This window comes from Mycteria americana, chromosome 12 (assembly GCF_035582795.1).
Source record: "Mycteria americana isolate JAX WOST 10 ecotype Jacksonville Zoo and Gardens chromosome 12, USCA_MyAme_1.0, whole genome shotgun sequence".
Taxonomy (NCBI): domain Eukaryota; kingdom Metazoa; phylum Chordata; class Aves; order Ciconiiformes; family Ciconiidae; genus Mycteria; species Mycteria americana.
Genome location: NC_134376.1, coordinates 10,535,412 through 10,556,151, shown reverse-complemented (window position 1 = coordinate 10,556,151; position 20,740 = coordinate 10,535,412). Strand labels below are relative to the sequence as shown.

The 20,740-nt window shown below is 42.9% G+C and overlaps 1 protein-coding gene across 2 annotated transcripts in view; it reads left to right on the top strand.

The window, feature by feature from the left end:
* XYLT1 (xylosyltransferase 1) overlaps positions 1–20,740 on the top strand; it is a 206,815-nt gene that overhangs the window by 98,619 nt on the left and 87,456 nt on the right. For both annotated transcript variants that reach the window (XM_075515567.1, XM_075515568.1), the window contains one exon: positions 5,449–5,977. In XM_075515567.1, the coding sequence (XP_075371682.1) occupies positions 5,449–5,977 (529 nt within the window). The remainder of the gene's footprint in view (positions 1–5,448; positions 5,978–20,740) is intronic.

The window sequence follows — 20,740 nt, the reverse complement described above, 5'->3', positions numbered from 1 at the left end:
ATATGGTGCTACAAAGTGATGAAAACCCTCCAAAGGTTTCTTTATAAAGGCTGTAAACTGAGCTGGCTTTTAAAATGTGGGAAAAAATACTTTGACCTGATCCTGCATTTCTCTGCAAAGAGTGGAATGGCTTTCATTGGCGTCAGGAGCAGGAGTGGGTCATTACTGAGCTACAAACACAACCTCCCGCGGGAAGGGCGCACAATTTTCGCTATTAGTCCCCAAAGGGAGGCTGTGTCACTCTGGGGCTGCTGGAGAAGCATGCGTAGAATCACACAGAAAGGGAGTGTTTTCCCAGGACTGTAGTGGAAGCACAGTTGAAATACATGCTCTTGGGTGGCATGTGTTGTGTTTGACACCTGTAATACTGGGTAATTTTAATAGGGTAGCCTCTCAAATGAGTTGGCTTTGGATAGAACCTCTTCTGATCTATGTCTATTCTAGAGAGAATTACGCTATTGCAAAGACCAAAATGGTACTTTCCACAATAACTTTTTTGTGCATTCTGTGGATGAGATTAAGTCTATACGACAACAAAAAATAGCAGTGTTAGGTGTTGGTTTGAAAATACTGCTTTCGTCTTTGACTGTGGGTACATACAGGCTATCTTAATAGGCTCTCTGCTTCTAATTTGGTCCTGGTATAACCTTCCATTTTTTCAGTGTATTTAATGTGATTTGCAAGCACAAAGAGAGATAAGAAGGTGCTACTAACGAATAGCTAGACAAAAGTTGAAAAAGGTGATGATTCAAACAACGAACCTACTGACATACGCCCCATGGTACTGTCAGAACTGGGAATGCCTGGTTTCAGTATCATCTTTCTCCAGGATGACTTTGTCCTGACTTGAATGTCTTGGACATCCATGGTAAATAGTCTGCAGTTAATCCAGCACTGTAAAAATTAAATATTGCAGAGCAAGTAAAATCCATCCTCCTGTAGCCAGCTGAAAACCAGATGTGCTGCTTTTGTTTGTACCCCTGAACTTCACAAATGAGCACAATTTATTGTCAGCAGCTGCTGCTGTTTTAAGCTCAGAGTGCTGAGCTTCGTTTCCCCTGCACTGCAAACATGTGTATGTTCTGCCGTCACGTATGGATCCTATCTTGAAATCGTTACGCTGTAAAAATCACGCTTGGCTTTCGTGAAAGTTATTGTGAGATAGAAATGCAGATTAAAGGGTTGCAGGATGGAGATTTCTGGTTTTGTGGCATTTAACACTTGCGTCAACAGGTGTGGGACTGCGTGAGGCTGGATTTGACTGTCCAACTGTGGTATTTGTAACACATCCTTATTTTTCAGTGTATATCTATAGCTCTTGGTTGGTACAGTTGTTCTGCAGACTGTGCTTTATTTTTAGTCCTTGCTCCTCCCAAAGAGACGTCTCTGCAGACACTGGGTGTCATCCGTGGCGGGGAGGTTTTGTGGTGTTCGCTGTCCCTGCTGGCAGGGAAGAGCTACAGCTGAGCTTAGTTTTGTGTCTGCCTTTGAAGCATTTAAAATTCATTTGTCTTTTCAAATTCCAGCATGTAGACTTGGAAAAGCATTTCCCAGAGGGGGACAAAGCACTTGAAGGAGGAAAACCATTTAAAGAGGTGAACCATACACCAGTAAATCTGCTGTTTACTTTGCTTTTTTCTCCTGAGGTTTCATCACAGCTTTCTGCCGCCCTGTGCGAGCGCAGTGCATCAGCCGGGTGGGAACGCTCTGCTCAAACACCCGGAGCTGCCGCCTCCGCCAGTGCCGGGGGAGCTGCGCAGCTGGACCAGCCGCTCGTGGGCACGGGGGTGGTGATATGGAGAGCGAAGACCCCGACTGAAACATCACATAGGGATCATGTCAGATACTGTTCGAAACGGGAACGGGCCCGCACCTCATCCTTTGACACTTTGTCAAGCTACAGAGAGGTTCGGATGGGGCAGGTGGGGAGAGCATGGGGCAGGGCCGTGCACTCCTCGGGACACGGGAGGGTGTGTGCCCGTCGCTCTGGTTCAGGCCAATGTCTCATTTGTGGGTAATAAGAATTACCACGAAAAACCAACAACAGTGAACATCTCCTCTCCCTTCCTTTCCCCTTTATCAACATGCCATTTGCTGTACAGATTAGGATTTAATTTTTTTTATTTTTTTTTAGTTTAAAGACAAAAATTGTTTAGCAAGAGTCAGACCATGAGAGGGAATGTTGCCAAGGTACACAGAAATATCCTATCGCAACATCGCCTTTAGAGACCTTAGAAAGAGTTTAAGAAGATGACAGGTTTTTGTTGTGTCCGTCCCCCCCCCCCCCCCCCCCATTGTCGCGGCTTGGTGGAATGCTCCCGTTACCGATAAAAAGTGCTTTAAACTGTATTAACGATGCAAACTAACAATAGGGATGCTTTGCATTACTGTGGAGTGGTGTCCCTGTAGCTCTCTGCACACTGCTGCTGTTGAAACACAACAAATAGACTTCATATTTGCTCTTTCATAGTTTCCTTCGTATTTCACATACTTAACCTGTTGAAGTTTAAGGACTACTTATAAAGAATAGCTCAGGCTGTATTTGGGATATAAAATTTATATTAATAGAATTAATAGCATCTTGGATGCCTCTTGTATTTAAGTTTCATGTAACTGGGGGACAAAACAGTTGAAAGAGACAAGGGAAAGCCCTGGGTGACTCGCTGTGGTTATGGATTGCACCATCCACACAGATTTACCTCAACCCTTTTGTGTCTCAGTTATTCTCATTTATACATCCAGATATCTGCCACTCCAGATAGCTCTGTGTGTTCCTGCCTGCATTGGAGGGCTGGTACAATGTCCTGCTGTCAAAAAGGGAACAGTATATTTGTGTTAAAGGGTAATTACAGTGTGTTTGTTCTGATTCTTTGTGGTCAGTTTAATTTAAATAGGGCATATAGCTATATATACACACATACACACGGCCACATACACATATATATACACATGCTTATGTATATACATATATATATATGCACAAGAGCGCAAGGCATCTTGCATTTAATTATTTGATGAGAAAAAAAGGTGATTTCTGCCACCAGCTTAGAGGAAATGTGACAGGACAACAATTAAAGTTTCTGAGCTATGTCATGTATACAAATCCAAGATCCAAGTGCATTAAAATAAAGCAAGTCAAAATATACTGTCCAGAGAAGGGCAACGAAGCTGGTGAAGGGTCTGGAGCACAAGTCTGATGGGGGGCGGCTGAGGGACCTGGGGTTGTTCAGCCTGGAGAAAAGGAGGCTGAGGGGAGACCTTATTGCTCTCTACAGCTACCTGAAAGGAGGGTGTAGCCAGGTGGGGGTCGGTCTCTTCTCCCAGGTAACAAGCCATAGGACGAGAGGAAATGGCCTCAAGTTGCGCCAGGGGAGGTTTAGACTGGATATTAGGGAATTTTACTTCACTGAAAGGGTTATCAAGCATTGGAACAGGCTGCCCAGGGAAGTGGTTGAGTCCCCATCCCTGGAGGTGTTTAAAAGACGTTTGGATGAGGTGCTTAGGGACATGGGTTAGTGGTGGACTTGGCAGTGCTAGGTTAGTGGTTGAACTCAATGATCTTAAGGGTCTTTTTCAACATAAATTATTCTATGATTCTATAAAAAATGCTTTTCTTTTTTCTCGTTAAAGAAATAAGACAGAAAAAAGAATTTGTTTCATGTCTGCCCTTAAAAATTAGATAATTTTTTTTAAAAGATACGTTCTCTCCAAAATAGAAATATTTTGTTTTCAAAAGTTTGTATTTTGGTTTGTGTGGCGTTTTTTTGTTTGGTTGGTTTTTTTAAAAAAAACTTCTCTGCATTCCCTGTATTTGATAGCTAAAGCTACTTGCGAGCTGGAGATATTCATGGAGAGAGAATCACTTCAGTCACTCACAGAACCACATCTTCTAATGAATAAACTATTCAAACATTTCTTATTGCTGAGCTGCAGAGGTCAAAGTGATACTGACTCCCTGCATGGCCTTGGATAAGTCATTATCTCCCTCTCCTTCCTCTGCAGAACCTGACTGTTAAATAGTTCCTCGCAGAAGAGGTGTGAGAAAGAATTAGCTAATGCTGGTAAAATGTTTTGAATACAAGATGTGGTTCATAGGTGCTAAGAGTGGCTCCCATCAGTCATCGTTAGCGGATGCTGTCATTTACCAGCCTCTGATTTTTGATTAGGTCTTTCACCAGTAGAAAGAAAACAGGACAGACTCAAAAAGTCTATCAATATTTATACTCCTGTCTTCAGATGTTTTAGTAACAATTCCCCGTTGATTTCATCTGCTACTGATCACTTTAGAAAATGGAGATATTTCCTGTTCCACGGGTCTAAAAATTGTGTCCCCCCCCCTAGTCTGAGGACTAGTTTCTGCGGTTGGAGCAAAGGTAGCTCAACCTCCCCCACCCCTGGCTATCAGACAGGTTCCCGTTTGATAGTAATATACACATATAAGTGCCTCTCGGTTTTGTTCTAGTCTGTCACATCTTTTCTAGAGCAGATTGCCATGTTCTCTGTTGTCTCTGGCATCCCTGGGATAACCCTCCTTTTTCTTTTGGTGTTGTAAACTTGCTCTGCTGTTGATGGGCTAGGACGAGTTCCCATGGCAATAGGTGGATGCGGGGGTGAAATCGTGAAGCAAAGCATTACTCTGCATCAGACAAATATTTTATGTGGTCTGTTCCTTTTCCTTTACATTTAAATGTTGCAACGTTACGGTCTGTGTATTTATCAAAGCACGCCCAGCGGGGGGAAGAGGAACGCGGTGGCTGAGAGCTGACATGAGCCTGGCTCTGACGCTCCTGGGGAGCCCGAGCGCCGGCAGCCGCCCACCCAGCCCCTCACGCAGGGCTTGTGCAGCCACAGCTTCCCACCTGCCGCAAGGCTGCAACGCACCCCCGGCAGACGCCTCTCCAAAGTTTTATTATGTCGACACTCAAAAAAAACCAAACCAAAGTTAGGAAGGGTTTGGTTTGTAGCAAGGTTACTTCAGTGAAAGAAAGCTCGGGCTATAAAGTCACATGGTGCTTTCTGCAGAGGAATGGGGCAGTTCCTGGGGTGCCAACCTGCAGTCATTAACTCGAGGGGTGAAGGAAAGCATCGAAGGACCTGCTCTCGCTCCATTGAAACCTGTGTCGGTTTTGCCATTGATTTTTAATGGTGTCAGGGTGAAGTCTCTGGTTAACAATTGCTCACAAACCCGAGTCAAACCTCCCTGCTCCATCTGAGATGGGGGCTGGACTCTGGGTTGGTGATGAAGGGAGTGCAGGTGGTGGTTGCACTGGCTTGGGCAGCTCAGAGGCCTCTCTCAGCTCTGTCTTTCTGTTAATGAACCCTAACATGGGGATTTTTTGCAGTATGTTGGATTGTAATTGATTTATGTTTTCATGTAAGAAATGCTTGTAACGTATGGGATGTCACTATTTTTAGTAAGATGAGTATAATTTTTCTCCCCATTTATAGGATGGCTATTTTTCCCACCGACCGAAAGAGAAAATGCGAACAGACAGCAATAATGAAAATTCAGTCCCCAAGGACTTTGAAAATATTGATAACAGTAACTTTGCTCCCAGGACTCAGAGGCAAAAACACCAGTCTGAGCTGGTGAAAAAACCCCTTAGCAAGCAAAAGGAGCACTTGAGAAAGAAACTGGAAGAGGAGAAGATGAAGGAGAACTTGCTGCTGGGGAAGAACTCCAATGAGGTGGTGCAATTCAGTGATCACCCCGGAAAAAACAGTAGCAGCAGCAACAACAATTTGAAGGAGATTCACAGGTCTCCCAGACAGCATCATTTAAAAAAAAGTGGAAACAGCTCCCCTGAACTGAGATACGACCAACCACCAAAGTGTGAGGTAACGGGCAAAGAGGCAATCTCAGCCATGTCCCGGTCTAAATCTAAGCAGTGTCGGCAGGAGATCGCAGAGGTGTATTGTCAGCACAAGCATGGAACACTGATGCCGGAGAAGGTGACGCGTTTCTGTACGCTGGAGGGTAAGTTGGTAGATGGTGAAGGAGAAATAACACGGTATCTCGGGGGAAGGATTCTGTATAATTGAAATGGCCTTTTGATGACAAAAAATTGCTTTATTGCAGGAATATGTAATGTACTTAGTCTGTGAAAATGAGGGAGGGTTTGAGGATGTTTTAAACAGAGAGTTATATGGATGTCACAAGATCCTTCGTAGATTCCTATAGAATTTCTTTTCACTTTACTTCCACCAGATTTTATTACACTATGTGATCTAGGTATTCAGCTGCTACTCCTGTTTCTTTAAGTTCTTAATCTACAGACACAGAGAAGCGTAATTGAAGTCTTGTTATTCTGTACAGGAGTTGTGTGCTTTTTGGGGATCAGGGAACAGCCATGGTGATTTTTGGTGCCTTTTGCTAATCGATAAATGAGTGGCATTGCTGTTATGGCCATATGGCCATTTTTCTGGCACATTGGAGTCCTAGTTAATAACCAGGACTGCTAAGCATTTTGATAACCCAGATTATTATCAGAAATACGATAAAAAAAAATCCAAAAGCATGGGGAAAAAAATCCAATTTTGTGGCTCACTTCTATTTTTAATGTTCTTCAATCAGCAAAAGTAATTTTCAAAATCACTGTTGTAGAGAATCAGTTACCTCTGCTAGCCTAAGCCAAGCTTTGATTTGTTGCTTTTGGTTTCTCCATGCAGTCAGATACATGAGGTATCTCTCAGCTTGCTGTCGGTTTGCATGTGTGAGCTGACCTTTTCCTACTTTTCAAGAAGAGTGCTTCATGTGCCACCATTCATTTAGCTGTAAGCTTCCCATACAATAAAGTGTCTTTTAAAAAAAAAAGGGGGGGGGCAAAAAGCATTGATCAGTTGATCAAAGTCGGTATTGATCAAGGAACAGCATTATGCACAGCAGCACTTGTTTATACAGCCGTCCAAAGTCCCCACCCTGTAACTGGCACTTCAGCCCACGCGTGTAAGGATATGCCGATGTCTTTGTCCAAGCTGAAAGTGCAGAGGGACTTTTACAAACAAGAGAATAGGTCTTGCTTTGAGGTGGGACAGTAAACCTGGTGAGCCATGGGGATTAGGGGGTGTTTAGTTTCTTTCATTAGGAATATTTAGTTACATCCGCCAACCCCCATGGCTTACCTGTTTATTGCACCATAGCAAAGCAGTGGTTACTATTGGGTGGTTTCAGTGTGGGAGGAGGATCCATGTTGCTGTTGCCTAAATTAGGAGGCTAAAGTCCCTGTACAGACAGTGGAAAAAAGGAGGCACTCCAGAGGATGTTTCCGAACAAGAGCATCCCTCCGTAACAGGAAGCTTAGGCTTTTAATTTAGATTATGCATATTACTAGGATGAACGGTGTGAGACAGCCCAGTGGCTCACCACCCCATTTCCCACCCCAGTGCATCTGTGACTGGCTTTTTTGTTTTGTTTTGTTTTTTACCATGTCTCTCTTGGTGTGTTTTCTTCCTTTCTTATCATGGTAATACTCAAAATTGTTAAGCTGGGTGGGCAAACATTGGAGACAAAGAGTTAATGGAGCAGGCAGAAGACGAAGAATTAATGGAGCAGGCAGAAGACTTGGTGTTCAGTGGGAAGCAGGGAGAGGGACAGTAAAGGCAGCACAAGTTGAAAGGAAGGTGAAAGAACAGTAGAGAGGTAAGAATTGAGCAAAACCAGAGATCACTGACAGGCTGAGCATCAGTGAGTACTCCCAGGTGCCCCTGAGGTCCCATTGGGGTGCCACTGGTGGAATCCACTGTGATAAGCGTGTCCTTAGTATCCTTTCCTCTTCTCCTCTAACGACAGGAGAGTGAGCTCTGGTCTGTGAGAAAGCTGATGGAGGTCAGCACCTTGCAGAGACTGTCCTACACTTTTTGGGATCAAGGACATATCTTAGTAATGTCACCAATGCTATATACCTTGTGTAGGGTAAATGCATCATCACGTATACAAATAGGCAAGCGATCCTGGAGAGAGCTGGAAGATGTATTGTCATTAGTGTGAGCGCACACTGCAGCTGTGTGCAATTTTGCACACACCCATGATTCCATCCCCTGCCTGGTAATCTGTGTCCCAGGGATGCAGGGTGACTTTCCAGAAGTTTTAAACAACTGCCATTCTTAAAAACAGGCTTCTCAAGAAATATTTATTGCTTTTTTAAGTACAGAATCTATCTCATATGCCCTGCAGTCAGGATAATAGCATGGTCTTAGAACCAAGAACAGTGTCACCTTTCACACTTGAAGCCTTTCAGCATGCATGTACATTGCACATTGGTATAAATGCTTGCTTTGTAATGAGACATAGTACAATGTCCAGGAAAACTGGGAGCTACAAACATGACTAGAGAAATGGAGAAGTTGTCCAAATATGGTTTTATTGTAAAATATACATGAGTTTAATAACAACTCATGAGGTATGGATGTACACCACGTTAAAAAATTAAGTGTAAAAAGTCTGTGGCTACAATTTTTAGGTTTGCAGTGCTAGAGTTTCATGTAGATTTTTATTTTAGGCAGTGATGCTTGTTTAAAAAGAATAATTGAGGGATGTCTTAACTTAGCCAGATGGATCCTTGTGGAAAACGTTGACTTTTCTTTGCCTCAAGGTTATTTCCTCCTGCCTATGCTGACAGCTGAAGTTAACCACTTCAACAGCCAGATTTCTTTGGCAGAAAATCTGGACATCCTGTGTTACATACAGGTTTGCTCTAGAGCAGATTTGGAAGCTTTGCTGTGAGGAAGTGATAAAGCAGGAGCATACTGAATGGGACACGAGTTGCTTATGCAGAAGGCGCCAATGCACAAGCAGACTGGGACATGAGACCTACGGAGGAGATCCAGACTTTGAAGTCACTTCTCAAATGTCTGAATACAGGACTATCAAGACAGACATGTAGGAACTCCAAAACTGAAGGTGCCCAGTGCCTACTGGAAGGCCTTATATGTATATAGCTTGGTAGGTTCCTTAAATTTTACAGCCCTGTTAGAGATACATTGCCTGAGTTTAAGTGTGTTGTGGTCTCAGATCTCTCCTCCCCACTGCAGAACATAAATACTGGTGTTGTTCATTCACAGACTGGCTCCATCCCTCATGAAAGGTGTCTTCATCAACTCCAGAGGTCCTTTAAAGGAGTTGAACTTGGTTAGAAGATGTTTGTGAAGCACTGGCCATCAGCTTTTGGGGTTATAAGACACCCCATTGTTAGGATCGCTGGTGAGGGGAGGTCCGGGTAGAGCTAAGAAAAGCTATATGCTGTTTGTCAGCAAAAGTCAGACAACCGGGGGACTCAGTCTATGTATTCAGCGTGCGAGTGCTATTCCCTTCAGTTTGGTTTGAAAAAAGGTTTCCTGTCTGTTTTCAGCAGAGCTGTGAAGTATAAATATTTATGCGTTGGAGCAGCACATTCATCCATTATCCCAACATATAAATGTGTTCCCAGTGCTATGGCTTCCATTGAGATGTCATCCAGCATTTAATCCCCTTGGATCCTGTCTCAGCTGATCAAAACCACAAAGTTGCTAAGTGTAGCTGTCAATCATGGACATGACTCCATCCAGCTGGATTGTCATAAATGTTAAGTGATACGTTCACTTGAGCGCTTATCAACGGGAACAGGATCTTACAAGCTGTTTCTTTTTTCTTTTAAGTATTTTATTGTTTCCGAAGGCAACAGGCAAAGGAAGTCAAATATAACTATCTTCAGTGTATAAAAGAAAGGATTGTTAAAACCAAGAGCATCATGTTTACTACCTGTTCGGCATGCAGGCGTTATTTCCATGAGAACAAGAGGACGTGGGCTGCAGTTCCTCTAAGGACATTGCAGAGAGACAACACTGCTGAAGCAGCAAAGCGGTTCAGTTACCCGACTTGCAGAGCACCTGAGCTGGCATTTCCCAACAAGCTGGTCCTGAAAACAGGGCACAAACACTACGGAACAGGGGATTGGTGTCAAGGGCTTTAGGTGCAGCCTTATCCAAAGTCATGGCAGAGATCAGGGCAACAGGCAGCTTGCAAGTCACCCTTCACTCAGAAGGGAATGTTTGGAGTTCGTAGAAGTGTGTTTTGAGGGAAAATGCAGTCAGTGAAGGTAAGAGGGGAAAAGTAGGTTCAGCACAAGGTTGGATGAGGAAAGGGCAAATCCAGTCCTGTGCGCGTTGGGCAGAGGGCAACAGGGAGGCATCCTTTTGGGGAGTTCATTTCTTCTCAGGAGACATGATATGGAGATCAGCAACCTGTGGACAATGTGGCAGATTGTTTCCTTGCTGGGGCCATTTCCAGCCTGGTCCTATACAGGCCAGACTAGAGACACTGATTTCCCTAGTGTGCCAGACTCGCTTCTGCTCACCAAAGCTGTTGATGGACCTGGACCAGCTGCCTCCCTTCCTTGTCTGCCATCATACATGGCCCTCCTCTTGTGCAGAGGTACTGGGAAGAAGTAGAAGTTTCAATGTGAATTCTTGACTCTAAAATAAGCTTCACTCTGTACCTAGATAAACTCCTCTTTGACAAAGCACAAGTGACCTGATCTGTGCCATGTTTCCCCTAGCAAAATCCCTTATTACCGGGGGCAGGAGTACAGTTTAGAATGGCCACCGTGACCCTGACTGCTGAGATTGCTGCCCAGATTATTGGGCAGCAATGCAATTACAATTACACAACTCCACATTTCAGCATGCGTATTGAAGTTGGGACTTCTACTTGCAGTCTTCCTTCTGCGATGAAAAAAGCCCAGCTTCTGACCTACTGGCTGCATTCAGTCCCTGAATTCTCTGTTTTTCACTCCCACGTGGATCATGGTAGTTTGTAGCTCTGAATCCCTTGCCTTGCAAGTTTGCTAGATATGCAGCACGGTTCCTCCTTAGTCATTGGCACCAGGTCCGTGAGTCATTGCAGGCATGGTGCCAAGTGGTATCTGCATCAGTCGTCCTCTGGACCAGCTTCTCTATGCTGCCATATCCCCAGGGCAGACTCTGGCCTAATCTTCATTATTAATTACCCAACTGGGTTTATGCTTGACCCAGATCTATGGCCCCAGATAGACCAAAAGTATGTAACAGGGTTGGGTTTTTTTGAGGGGTGTTTTCTAAGATGTAGTTCTGGCAAAAGAAGAGTCCTTAGAAAAGCAGAGAGCCTCAAGTGAGCCTGATTTATTTCCCCTTGGTTCTTCTGTTGTCTTTTCTTAGTTTATAGATCAAACAGGTTTTCTGCTACCTACATCCCTGCGAGGTAAACCCAACTCATAAATAAAGTAGAAAAATAATCAAGCTACCCTCATTCCACATCACTCACCAGCACTGAAAGAGTTCTTTGCAGATTGGACTGCTTTCTCCCTGGTTGCTTATTGATAATGCTGCTCTGGCACATTGAAGCAAGAGTTTTCAGTTTCTTACAGGCTGCTGAGAAGAAAATTTTCCATTTCATTTTAGAAAACACAGCTTTCTTTTGGTTTTCAAACAGAGAAAAGGGCTCTGGAGCTCTGTTTACTGAATAATATGCACAGGTAATGGCAATCTGCATGTCTATAATGTTTTTATCTGACTACTTCAAAGCACTCAACAGAAAGAGGTATGACTTGCAGGAAAGAAGAGGATAAGCCACTAAGATGCCAAATACTTATGGGGTGGAACAGAGCAGTTCTTCAAGACATGGAAATGAGAGCATCCTCTATATAATTTTAAAAGAATGGGAGCTGTGACTAAGCAAATACAGAATTTCATCCACTCAATACGCATGTGTATGCACACAGTGATGTATAAACGTATGGCTTTGTTTAGCTTTCATACTTTTGGCAATGCATTTTTGGACTCACTAGGTTTGATCTAAAGATTATTGAAACCCCAGATTTGTCTCTTTCTCTGGGTTTCAGGATTCCAAATGACATTGGCTGCTGCTGCTTTTCGGTATGTTTAATCTGTTAGTGTGACAAAAAAACTGTGGTGAGCTATACACAGTTTAAGGAGCATGTAAGAGCCACTGCACGTGCGTCCCAGGCAGCATTTTAATTTGCTGCACCACAGATGACTCCAGTTGCAATAAATTTACTGTGAGTAGACTAATTGCAAAATAACCCTAACCGAATAGTTATCAGCGAACAACATCCTGTGGAACAAAACTGCTTGCAATTAATAGCATTTAAGCCATACGCTGGTATTCTGCAGAACACTTAAGATGTAATTACACCGTGTACAGAGATTGAGTTCTGTTCTGGAAACCATATTTCCAGCACTTCTTTCATTATAAAGGGCCGTTTCAAGATTCAGTACTTGCATTTTAGGCGAAATGGGTTTATGAAGAGTGTCTCTCCTCTCCCCTTGCATGTGTAGAGCAGAACGAACCCTAATAAAATCAGTGAAGCTGTAGCACTGTAAGGAGAAAAATGAGATCTCGGGAAGAACGTATGTTGCCAGTGATTATCGATTAACTTTTACTATGGCCACATGTGCAAGTTTGGGTACTTAAAATTAGGATGTAAGTAATGAAAAGATACTTCATTGTTTTGGCTGAAGGTGGACCCTACCTCATTGTATCGATGAGGACTGGTGTATATCATTTATGCGATGAGAATGCATGTAAATGCTAGGACCCAAAGTGCACGTAAGCCCCTGTGACCGGAGTGGATGTGCAGGCAGGCGTCCCTCCGAGGGGCTGCCTGCGTTGCTGTTGGGTGGGCCGAGCGCTCTGGGCAGTCGAGGGGAGCGATAAGGCAGCCTGATGTCAGAGCTGCCAAAACGCTTCCCCCTGCTCACAGCTGGGTTGTTCCCTGGGCAGAGGGCCAAATGAACGAATTATCCTCAGAAACTGGATCTGGCCAGAAACTGGACAAGTTTCTTTGCAGAAGGAAGATCTGCGTACACCTCGTAAGGGTGCTGGAATTGCTAGAAGTGTCCTTGTGGCATCCCAAAACAGGGTGACGTTGTTTTGCCACCTCCCTGCATCGCTGGGGACAGCTGCAGTGTAGAGGCCAGGAGACTGGTGTTTCTGAGGGATGGGTGAGCTTGTGGTGTTGCAGAGCTGAGGGATTCTTCTCCCAAAAATAAGGCTGTTTTGAGCACAGGCTGGCTCTGTCAATGCTGTCTTGCGTGGTTTCAGCTTTGGTTTTAGGAGAAATTCAGTGAAGGGAAAACTGTGTTGGGTGTCTGCGCCAATTAGTCCTTTCATTTAAATACAGACAATTCCTGTCTAGATCATCTGCAAGTTCAGAAGTGGGAAAATGAAATCAGACTGATGTTCCTCTGTTTTTTCCACGTGATGCTACTGTCTGGTCACGTTTCTCCACGTTAGGCCTGTCTGGTCACCTGTGGATCTGGCGGCTGCAGAGTTGGTCCCTGACAGGCCAGGGCAGCAGACTTGCAGAAAAACATCTTGACAAATGGCATCTTAAGGAAATGCCGAGAGCAATGCATGACACCAGGAGTGGAGGGCAGAAGGGCTGGAAAATTTACGGTCAGCAGCCCTGGTTCTCACCAAGGCTCTGTTTTGGAAAATGATATCGTTTTATGGAGCATTAAAGGGGGAGCGTGGGCAAGCGTGGGAGAGGATGATGGCTAAGTATGTCCTCGCTGCAAACCTCCTGGGAACGGAGCATGAGGGTAGCAGAAGCTCAGTGAATATTTTGATAAAGATTACTGTGTATGTACAGACATGAAAAAAAGTACTTAAGTGATCGCTAACGCTTCCCAGCGATCCTGAAACGTGTGGACAGTGTCGGAGGAGAGTGTCAAATACAACCATGGCTAGAGAAAATTGTTGGTGCAATGGTATGAGCTGGTAGGGTTGGAGGGGAAACAAGAAAAAAAACCCAAAACAAAAAACCCAAAACCAAGCCACCAAACCCAGCCTCCCCCTGTGATAAGAAAAGTTGAGTCATACTGGCAGTCATGGGGGTTTTGTTCATACAAAATAGGTGTTGGACGTCTGGAGTGGACTCATTACAGTGATTTTAGTGGACCGACCTTTAAGAGGAAACATGGCATCTAATTCTCTTATTTTTATTCAGTGTTAAGCAAGCAGCTGTGCGGTGTAAATGCACAGTACTACTGAACTGAGCTTGAGTTAAGGTTGTGCAAGCAGCCTCAATGTTATTTTCTTTCCTAATTTGACTTTGCAACCATAACAAAACTGTGTTAGAGTGTCATTGTTACGTACTAATTGTAAGCAGGCAACAGCAACTTTCAGATTTGCTTTTTGGTTTAGGCCTAAAATGTTACCAAGGACACAAGGAGATTGCTGGGGCTGACTCGCTAGAAATTCAGCTCTGCCTTTCTAACCGTTGCACTTCTCTAAGTACCATTACATAGGGAAGTGATACTGTGTTTTCACAGGAATCCACAGGTGATGAACTATTCTTTTGAGAATGGGGAAGCGTCATGTCCCAGAAATCCCATACTAGCTGCAGCTTGAGGCTGCCACAGTTTGGTCTGAAGTCAGTGGCACTGCCTGTATTACTTTAAAAATAACTGGGGGGAAAAGTCTTGACATTTAATTTCCTCTTTCTGAGCTGGGGCAAAGAATTTTCCTCCTTTGTGGCTTCTTGAAACAGATGCCTTAACTATTTACAGAGTTTGTTACAGGATTAAGTATATAGTTAAAGGGAATGCACCCCTTTTCAGGCAGGTTTTTGAAAGGGTACATTTATTTGATGTATTTCAGGAGTCGCTGGGCTTTATGAGACTAGTGGCTGTTTTGTAATGTCTTTCCTCGGAAATGAGGAAGAGTTGTTTAAGGGATCTACTCTGAATTAAAATGCCAACAGTCTAGGCATGAAGCCAATCTCACAGGACATTAATGCCATTTTAAGACTCCAGACCATAATTTAGTTGTTTCTGTTGCAAATATTTCTTATGCAGAAGGTAGTTTTAAAACATCAATCTTTTTTCTCTCTGGGTAATCATGACTTCTGTAGAAGAAGTGAATGACAAGAATCTGTAGCAGAGCAACCTTGGAAAAGATTTTGAAATTGCTCAATGTATATTTAGTCTTCTAAATAAATGCTTGTCTTTGATAGTTCGAGAGTGTGTTAGAAGTGAATAACCCTGATTCTCCGCTCTCACTATTTTAATATCCATGATATGTCACTGATTTATCATCTAGTTGTGTCAAAGAAGTTATTCCTGATTGGAACCTTTGTAAGGAAGGACAGAGTACTCCCAACTCCCAGTATCTCCTGCTGTCACCATCGGGCTTAGTTTAATGCACATTAAACTCTGAAGTATTCTATTTGCAGTTTTACTATAAAATAAGATATTGGTTTTAAAGTCTGGCCCTACTGAAAGGTCTGTGGCAAAAGTCCATCATTTTCCTTCTCGAGTTTTCTCATCAGCCTCCAGGGAGGCTAAAGAATTTTTCAGTCCTTTCTCCTAGAGCTTGCTGAAGCTGAATCGTCACTACCATCTCTTGTGTTCAGTGCTTACCCGTCTATTTTTTCCAGTGGATGTCACTGTAAGAATGGTGGGAGATTTAAGCCAAAACCCAGAATTATACTGCAGGAAAATCGTTATCTATTAGCTCAAACTCTGCCGTTTATTGAAAATAACTTGAATAGCAATTGTATGTGCTTTCAAATTGTGAAATTAGTAGGATTTGTTCTGCAGGACTGAATCACTTGTTGCCTTTTAAAACAGAATTTCTCCATATTGCTGTTCTCATGATAAAACAGAGTCTTCTATGGGCAGCACTGCCAGGAGAGCATTGGCCGTACTCCAGTGGCTGCATTCCCCTGCCGCTCCACCTTCGTTTATGCCACTACAACTTTTCTGGGCGTTGGAAGTTTTGAAGAAAGGCCCTTCTACCTCCTAACCATGTGCTTTGTCTAGACTGAGGAGAATGGGTGCACTTAGGTTGTCAGTGGGTGGTACATACTAAGCTCGTCGGTAAGCGTATAAAGGCTTGGTTCAGACTTGGGTTCAAGTTTCCTATTCATCATTACTGCAAATACACGCTGGCTGTGTTTTGGAGGGACCATGTTGTTCTCCACAGGCAGTGAAATTCAGTGAAAACTTCAACTTCACACGTTTTTATTAACAGCAGTATGGATGCTGCCTTTGAGTTATGCCAGGAGTTTAGAAAAAAAAGCCTGTGTCCTCATGAATCAAAAGCTTTTATTTAGACAGCGCTCTCCTTACCTTGCATTATTCCCTGAGGAATCCCTACCATGGCAAATGAAGACTGTTGTAGGAGGACACCCTTCTGACCTCTGTCATGCTGGTGGTTTGGGGGCCAGCTTTGTGGGTTTGAAAATGAAATCTTTATGATACAATAAAGATATCCCATCATCTTTGTGTGGATCAGCTTGAAGAAGCTCACCTACAGAGCTCATCTCCCACTTTCTTGCTAATTCCTCTGACTTGCTTTTGCTTACTTTAATGACCAGTTGTCCTTGAGGCGTGATAGTCTGCAACAGTTGTAGGTCTTGTCAGGGAGCACCACAAAAAAAAAAAACTGTCTGTCAAAACGATCTTTTTCTACAAATCTGGTTGGAAACCTCACTAACTCAGCTGAAGTTCAAGGCAGCCCTCGATGTAACTAGAATATAATTGCCTGTATCATTCTCTTTGTTGCAAGGTGATTGCTTCTCTTTTGTGGAGACTTTCTTGCACAAACTAATGGTGAAGTGTTTTGCTGAAGTCTTGATTCATTTGTATAACTCATTAAAAGTTGTAAGAGAAACACATTGCCGGTGAGAATGCACCTTTCTTTGTGACCAGCTGTAAAGAGCAGCTTAAGCAGTCTCGCTGCTTACTCACCTGTGTTTTTAATTGGAAATGAAGGTTTCCATCCAGCCAATGGATATTACCATGCAGTGGAGTATTTTAAACCATGCTACTTTTATACTGAAAGCTTCTGTGTATGCGGTGTGTTACTGTGCTGCATAATATTGTTGAGCTTGATGGTAGCATGACTAAACAGAACCATACATTTTCATGTTCTCCATCTGTTGTGGGCTGTGATTCATTCTGGGCAATTTGCTGAATAGTAGGGAGGAAAAGGGAATTTTAGGAGGAATTTACTGCAATATATGTTTTACCCATTTGTACTTTCTCTTTTGCATGGGACCTAGGTGTAGGTGCTCTGAAAGCATTTCACTAATATGTGTGTAAGTCTCTGAATAGGTTTGAGGATCTATCCCAAAGTCATTCTCTCTGTCTGATAAAGAGTCACATTCTTTGGTCGCTTATTCAAAAGCATTGTATGGAATATACTCCCTTACAGAAGGCAAAGCTGGACAGGAGAACCCAGCCTGGCTCCGTTGCCCACCTTGCCGGAGTAAGCAAATGGCTAATGAGAGGTGTGGCTGAGATTAATTGTGAATAAGACTTCTACATAACACACGCTGGCTTTGCCAAGCCACAGCAGAGGGAGGCTACGTGGAGCTGATGTGTTTTTGTAAATAATTCTACCATTTTCTGCCAGGAGGTGAAGACAAACCCAAGCTTCCCATGAAGTATTAAAAGCAAAGTGGGCTAGAGGTTTCTGATGTATATTGCACTAGCTTTGATGACACCACTTAAATGTTGTCTTATTTCAGTAACTTTTATTTAGTGACCTTTATCAGTGCACGTTAAAATGTCTCTATGCACTTCTGTCTCCATCGTTTTGAGATCACCAAGGACAAATAAGATGGTTTTGTTCCTACAGGGAGCAAGCAAAGATCGAGAAGAGAAAAGAGGTATTCAGGGCTGGGCATTCTTGTCTTACCACTCAATGGGTTTGTATGGTCCAAAGCAAAGCACATCCATCCAGTATTTTGGGAGTAAGAACAGTTTATGGCAGTTCTGATCCTGAAAATGTTCTACCAGCAGATCCCTGAAAAGCAAGTGGGAAAATCACTTCTGTCAGGCTCCTGAGGAATACTACAAGGAGGCTTCAGACAACTCCGGCATTCTTCACCTAGTCAGCAAAAAGGAAATCTATTCAAAATGTTCCACTTCTGGATCTTCTTAATGAGAAATCCCATTAGATTCAGCTCCATCGTTTACAAAGAAAAGGCTGCAGTTAACACACAAGTTCACACGTTTTCATTTCTCTCAATCATTTATGGCCATTTGTAGGCATAATTTGCCAAACATGCAGACAAGATCATCTTTGTGTTTTTCATGATGTTTGCTTTCTATTGCTGCAGACTGCAAAAATTTAGGGAAGAAATAAGAGTGATAGTAGAGAGCCCCAGTGCAAGCTTGAAATGGCCCAGAGACTTACACTGGAATCCATGCAAGAATAAGTCTCATTTAGAAGAAGAAGGAAAAAAAAGATTCTCTTGTTGTCCCTATGATGAAAGAATATTTTTCAAAGTCTATTTATTTTATTATCACCTGGGGATGTGATTACTCAGAGAAGTCATTAGAGAGCTCCCAACTAAAGAGTGACAGCAAGAATATGCTCCATTATGCCATATCATAAACCAACCATATAAGCACTAACTAGAAAGTAAGCCCTAGACAGCACTGTGAAAACTTGGGTTTCATTCCTTGATGTGTCACAGGCTTGTTGGGACACTTCAGACAAATCATGCTGTGTACAGACCAGGGATAACAGCTACTTAACTCCATTGCAAGTATATGCAGAGGAAAAATGACATGTGGTGGTATTGTTGTTAGTTTGGTATTTAAGCGGATTTGAAATCCTGTTAATCAAGAGACTTGGAAATAATTTTGTTACAAAATAATAGCAACTTTTTCTGCGTCCCCTAAAGGAGTTTGCTGAACAAAAGTATCTTTAAGGAGGAAAATGGTAACCGAGTTTCTCTGGAGTCACTTAATTTAAGTGCTAAAATCTATAGTTCTATCCCTGAAAATCCCTGGTGTTTTGCTGGGGGGATGAGGGCCGGCAAGGGAGCAGTCCAGGTGTAGGTCCAGTCTGACTTACTGTACCTTCAGCGAAGGTATTAACACATCACTGGCGGGCAGTTCTCCAGCTTTGCACCACGGCGATGCAGAAATGTGAAGTCGGAGGAAAAGTTTTCTGCGATGTTTCCCCTCCATTTTATCTGTTCGGCTCAGCAGCTTTGACCTGGTACAGGGACTTGTGTGTGATGGCTACTGGTCGATGGCTACTGTAAGGGTGTCAGTTGTGCAGCGTATCAATTGATTGCTTCTGCGTTAGAGACCTGGGAAAAGCACGATAGTAACTTCCTCTCTTGATCTGGTAGCTATTAACATGTCTGATAGTTTTGCACCAAAACAAATCAGTTCCCTTTGTTTCAGGGTGGCTAGGAAGGGAACTGTGTTTTTAATTATCATATATTTCAAAGACTGCCCGGTGCTGTGTTAGTTTCCACAGTAAATTTCCTAAGGTAAAGTGACAAAACAGTAATTTTTCATTATGAATCAGCTATCCATGAAAGATTGGATTTAGGTCAGAATTTATTACCCTATGGAACTGAAGCCAATATTTAACATAATGTCAGCTATCTTGATATTAGGGAATTTTAATGGCTATGCAATTTTATTCAATGATGAAGTTATTTCAGTTGTGTAGTATATGTCTAGGCAATTTGATGTACAGAGCCTTGAGATGAAAATTGGATAAACATGGAAAATGGTGATTGATTGGTAGAAGGTTGCAATAATGTCTGCCTTGATATACCTTTTATTGTTAAATTATTTATCTAATGCAATCTCTTACACTTTTAGGAGTCTTTAAGTTGGCATTAAATCGATGTTTAAATCTTCACAGTCAGAAAGGCCTCATAACTCAAACTGATAAATATCTTCTAACATATCAGGAGGAATAATGATCCATCTTAATATCTGAAAGTAGGAAAGATATTATTCTTTCTATTTGCTATGAATCCTTGTAGAAGGACTGAGCCGTAAACCAGAAGAATTAAGATTAGGAGACAGAAAGAAATATTAGAAAGAAAAAGTATAGTCGTAGTTTGTCTGGGGAATTAAGAGCAAATTCTGTTTGCTTGGAAAGGTGAGTAAAAATGTTCACCAGGGCCAAGCAGAAGAGGGTGAGATGACATTCACATGCTGGCTGTGCTCAGAGGGCACACACACGTTCTTCCAGAGCCCTGAGGGGCGGCTCATTCCTGGCAGCGAAGAGAAGAGAAGGGCCCCAATTGCTTTGTCTGCCAAGGCGTATCGAGCATCTACTCCGATGACTAAGCCTACCTTTGACTGATTTGTGCTCAGCGTACAGAAGGTACACCGTGGGTCAGTGGAACAGAAACGGCCTTGGAAGACCTGGAAACAAAACCACAGGGTGGCATTTGGATTTGTGCCTCAGAGCTAGTGGGTAAGACTGATTCCATGCAAATGGCCATCGAAACAGCCCACGTACTGTGAAGCCTTGGTGCGCTTGTGCTCTGCCCTGCATGTCCTCTCGTGTATGTTCTCTTGCCTAGAGTTTGCCTAAATACAGATTAGTAATTTTGTATTGCATTGCCCAGAAAACAGTAGAGATAACATGGGTTTTTTCTCATCTACTAAGTGTTACATGACAAGGGCCTGGATTATTTGGCTAGAAGGCCAATAATAGGATCAGTAAGCACAGCTGAAGCTGCCCTTTTGCTGTCTAGGTACCAGTTTAAACACTAGAAAGAAATACTAAGCACAGTAAGTAGGCAAAAAAATAAAATCCTTATTCAGATGGTAACTAAACCTAGTGAAGAGTGAATAGGAAGTGCAAGTTCCTTTCCGCCTTAAAGACGGCGATACTGTTGAACACTAATGCTGGAATTTTCTTTGGATAGTAGGAGGCTTTTTATTTTTTGAGGTGGAGATGGAAAAAATTATCCTATGGATAAATAGGATC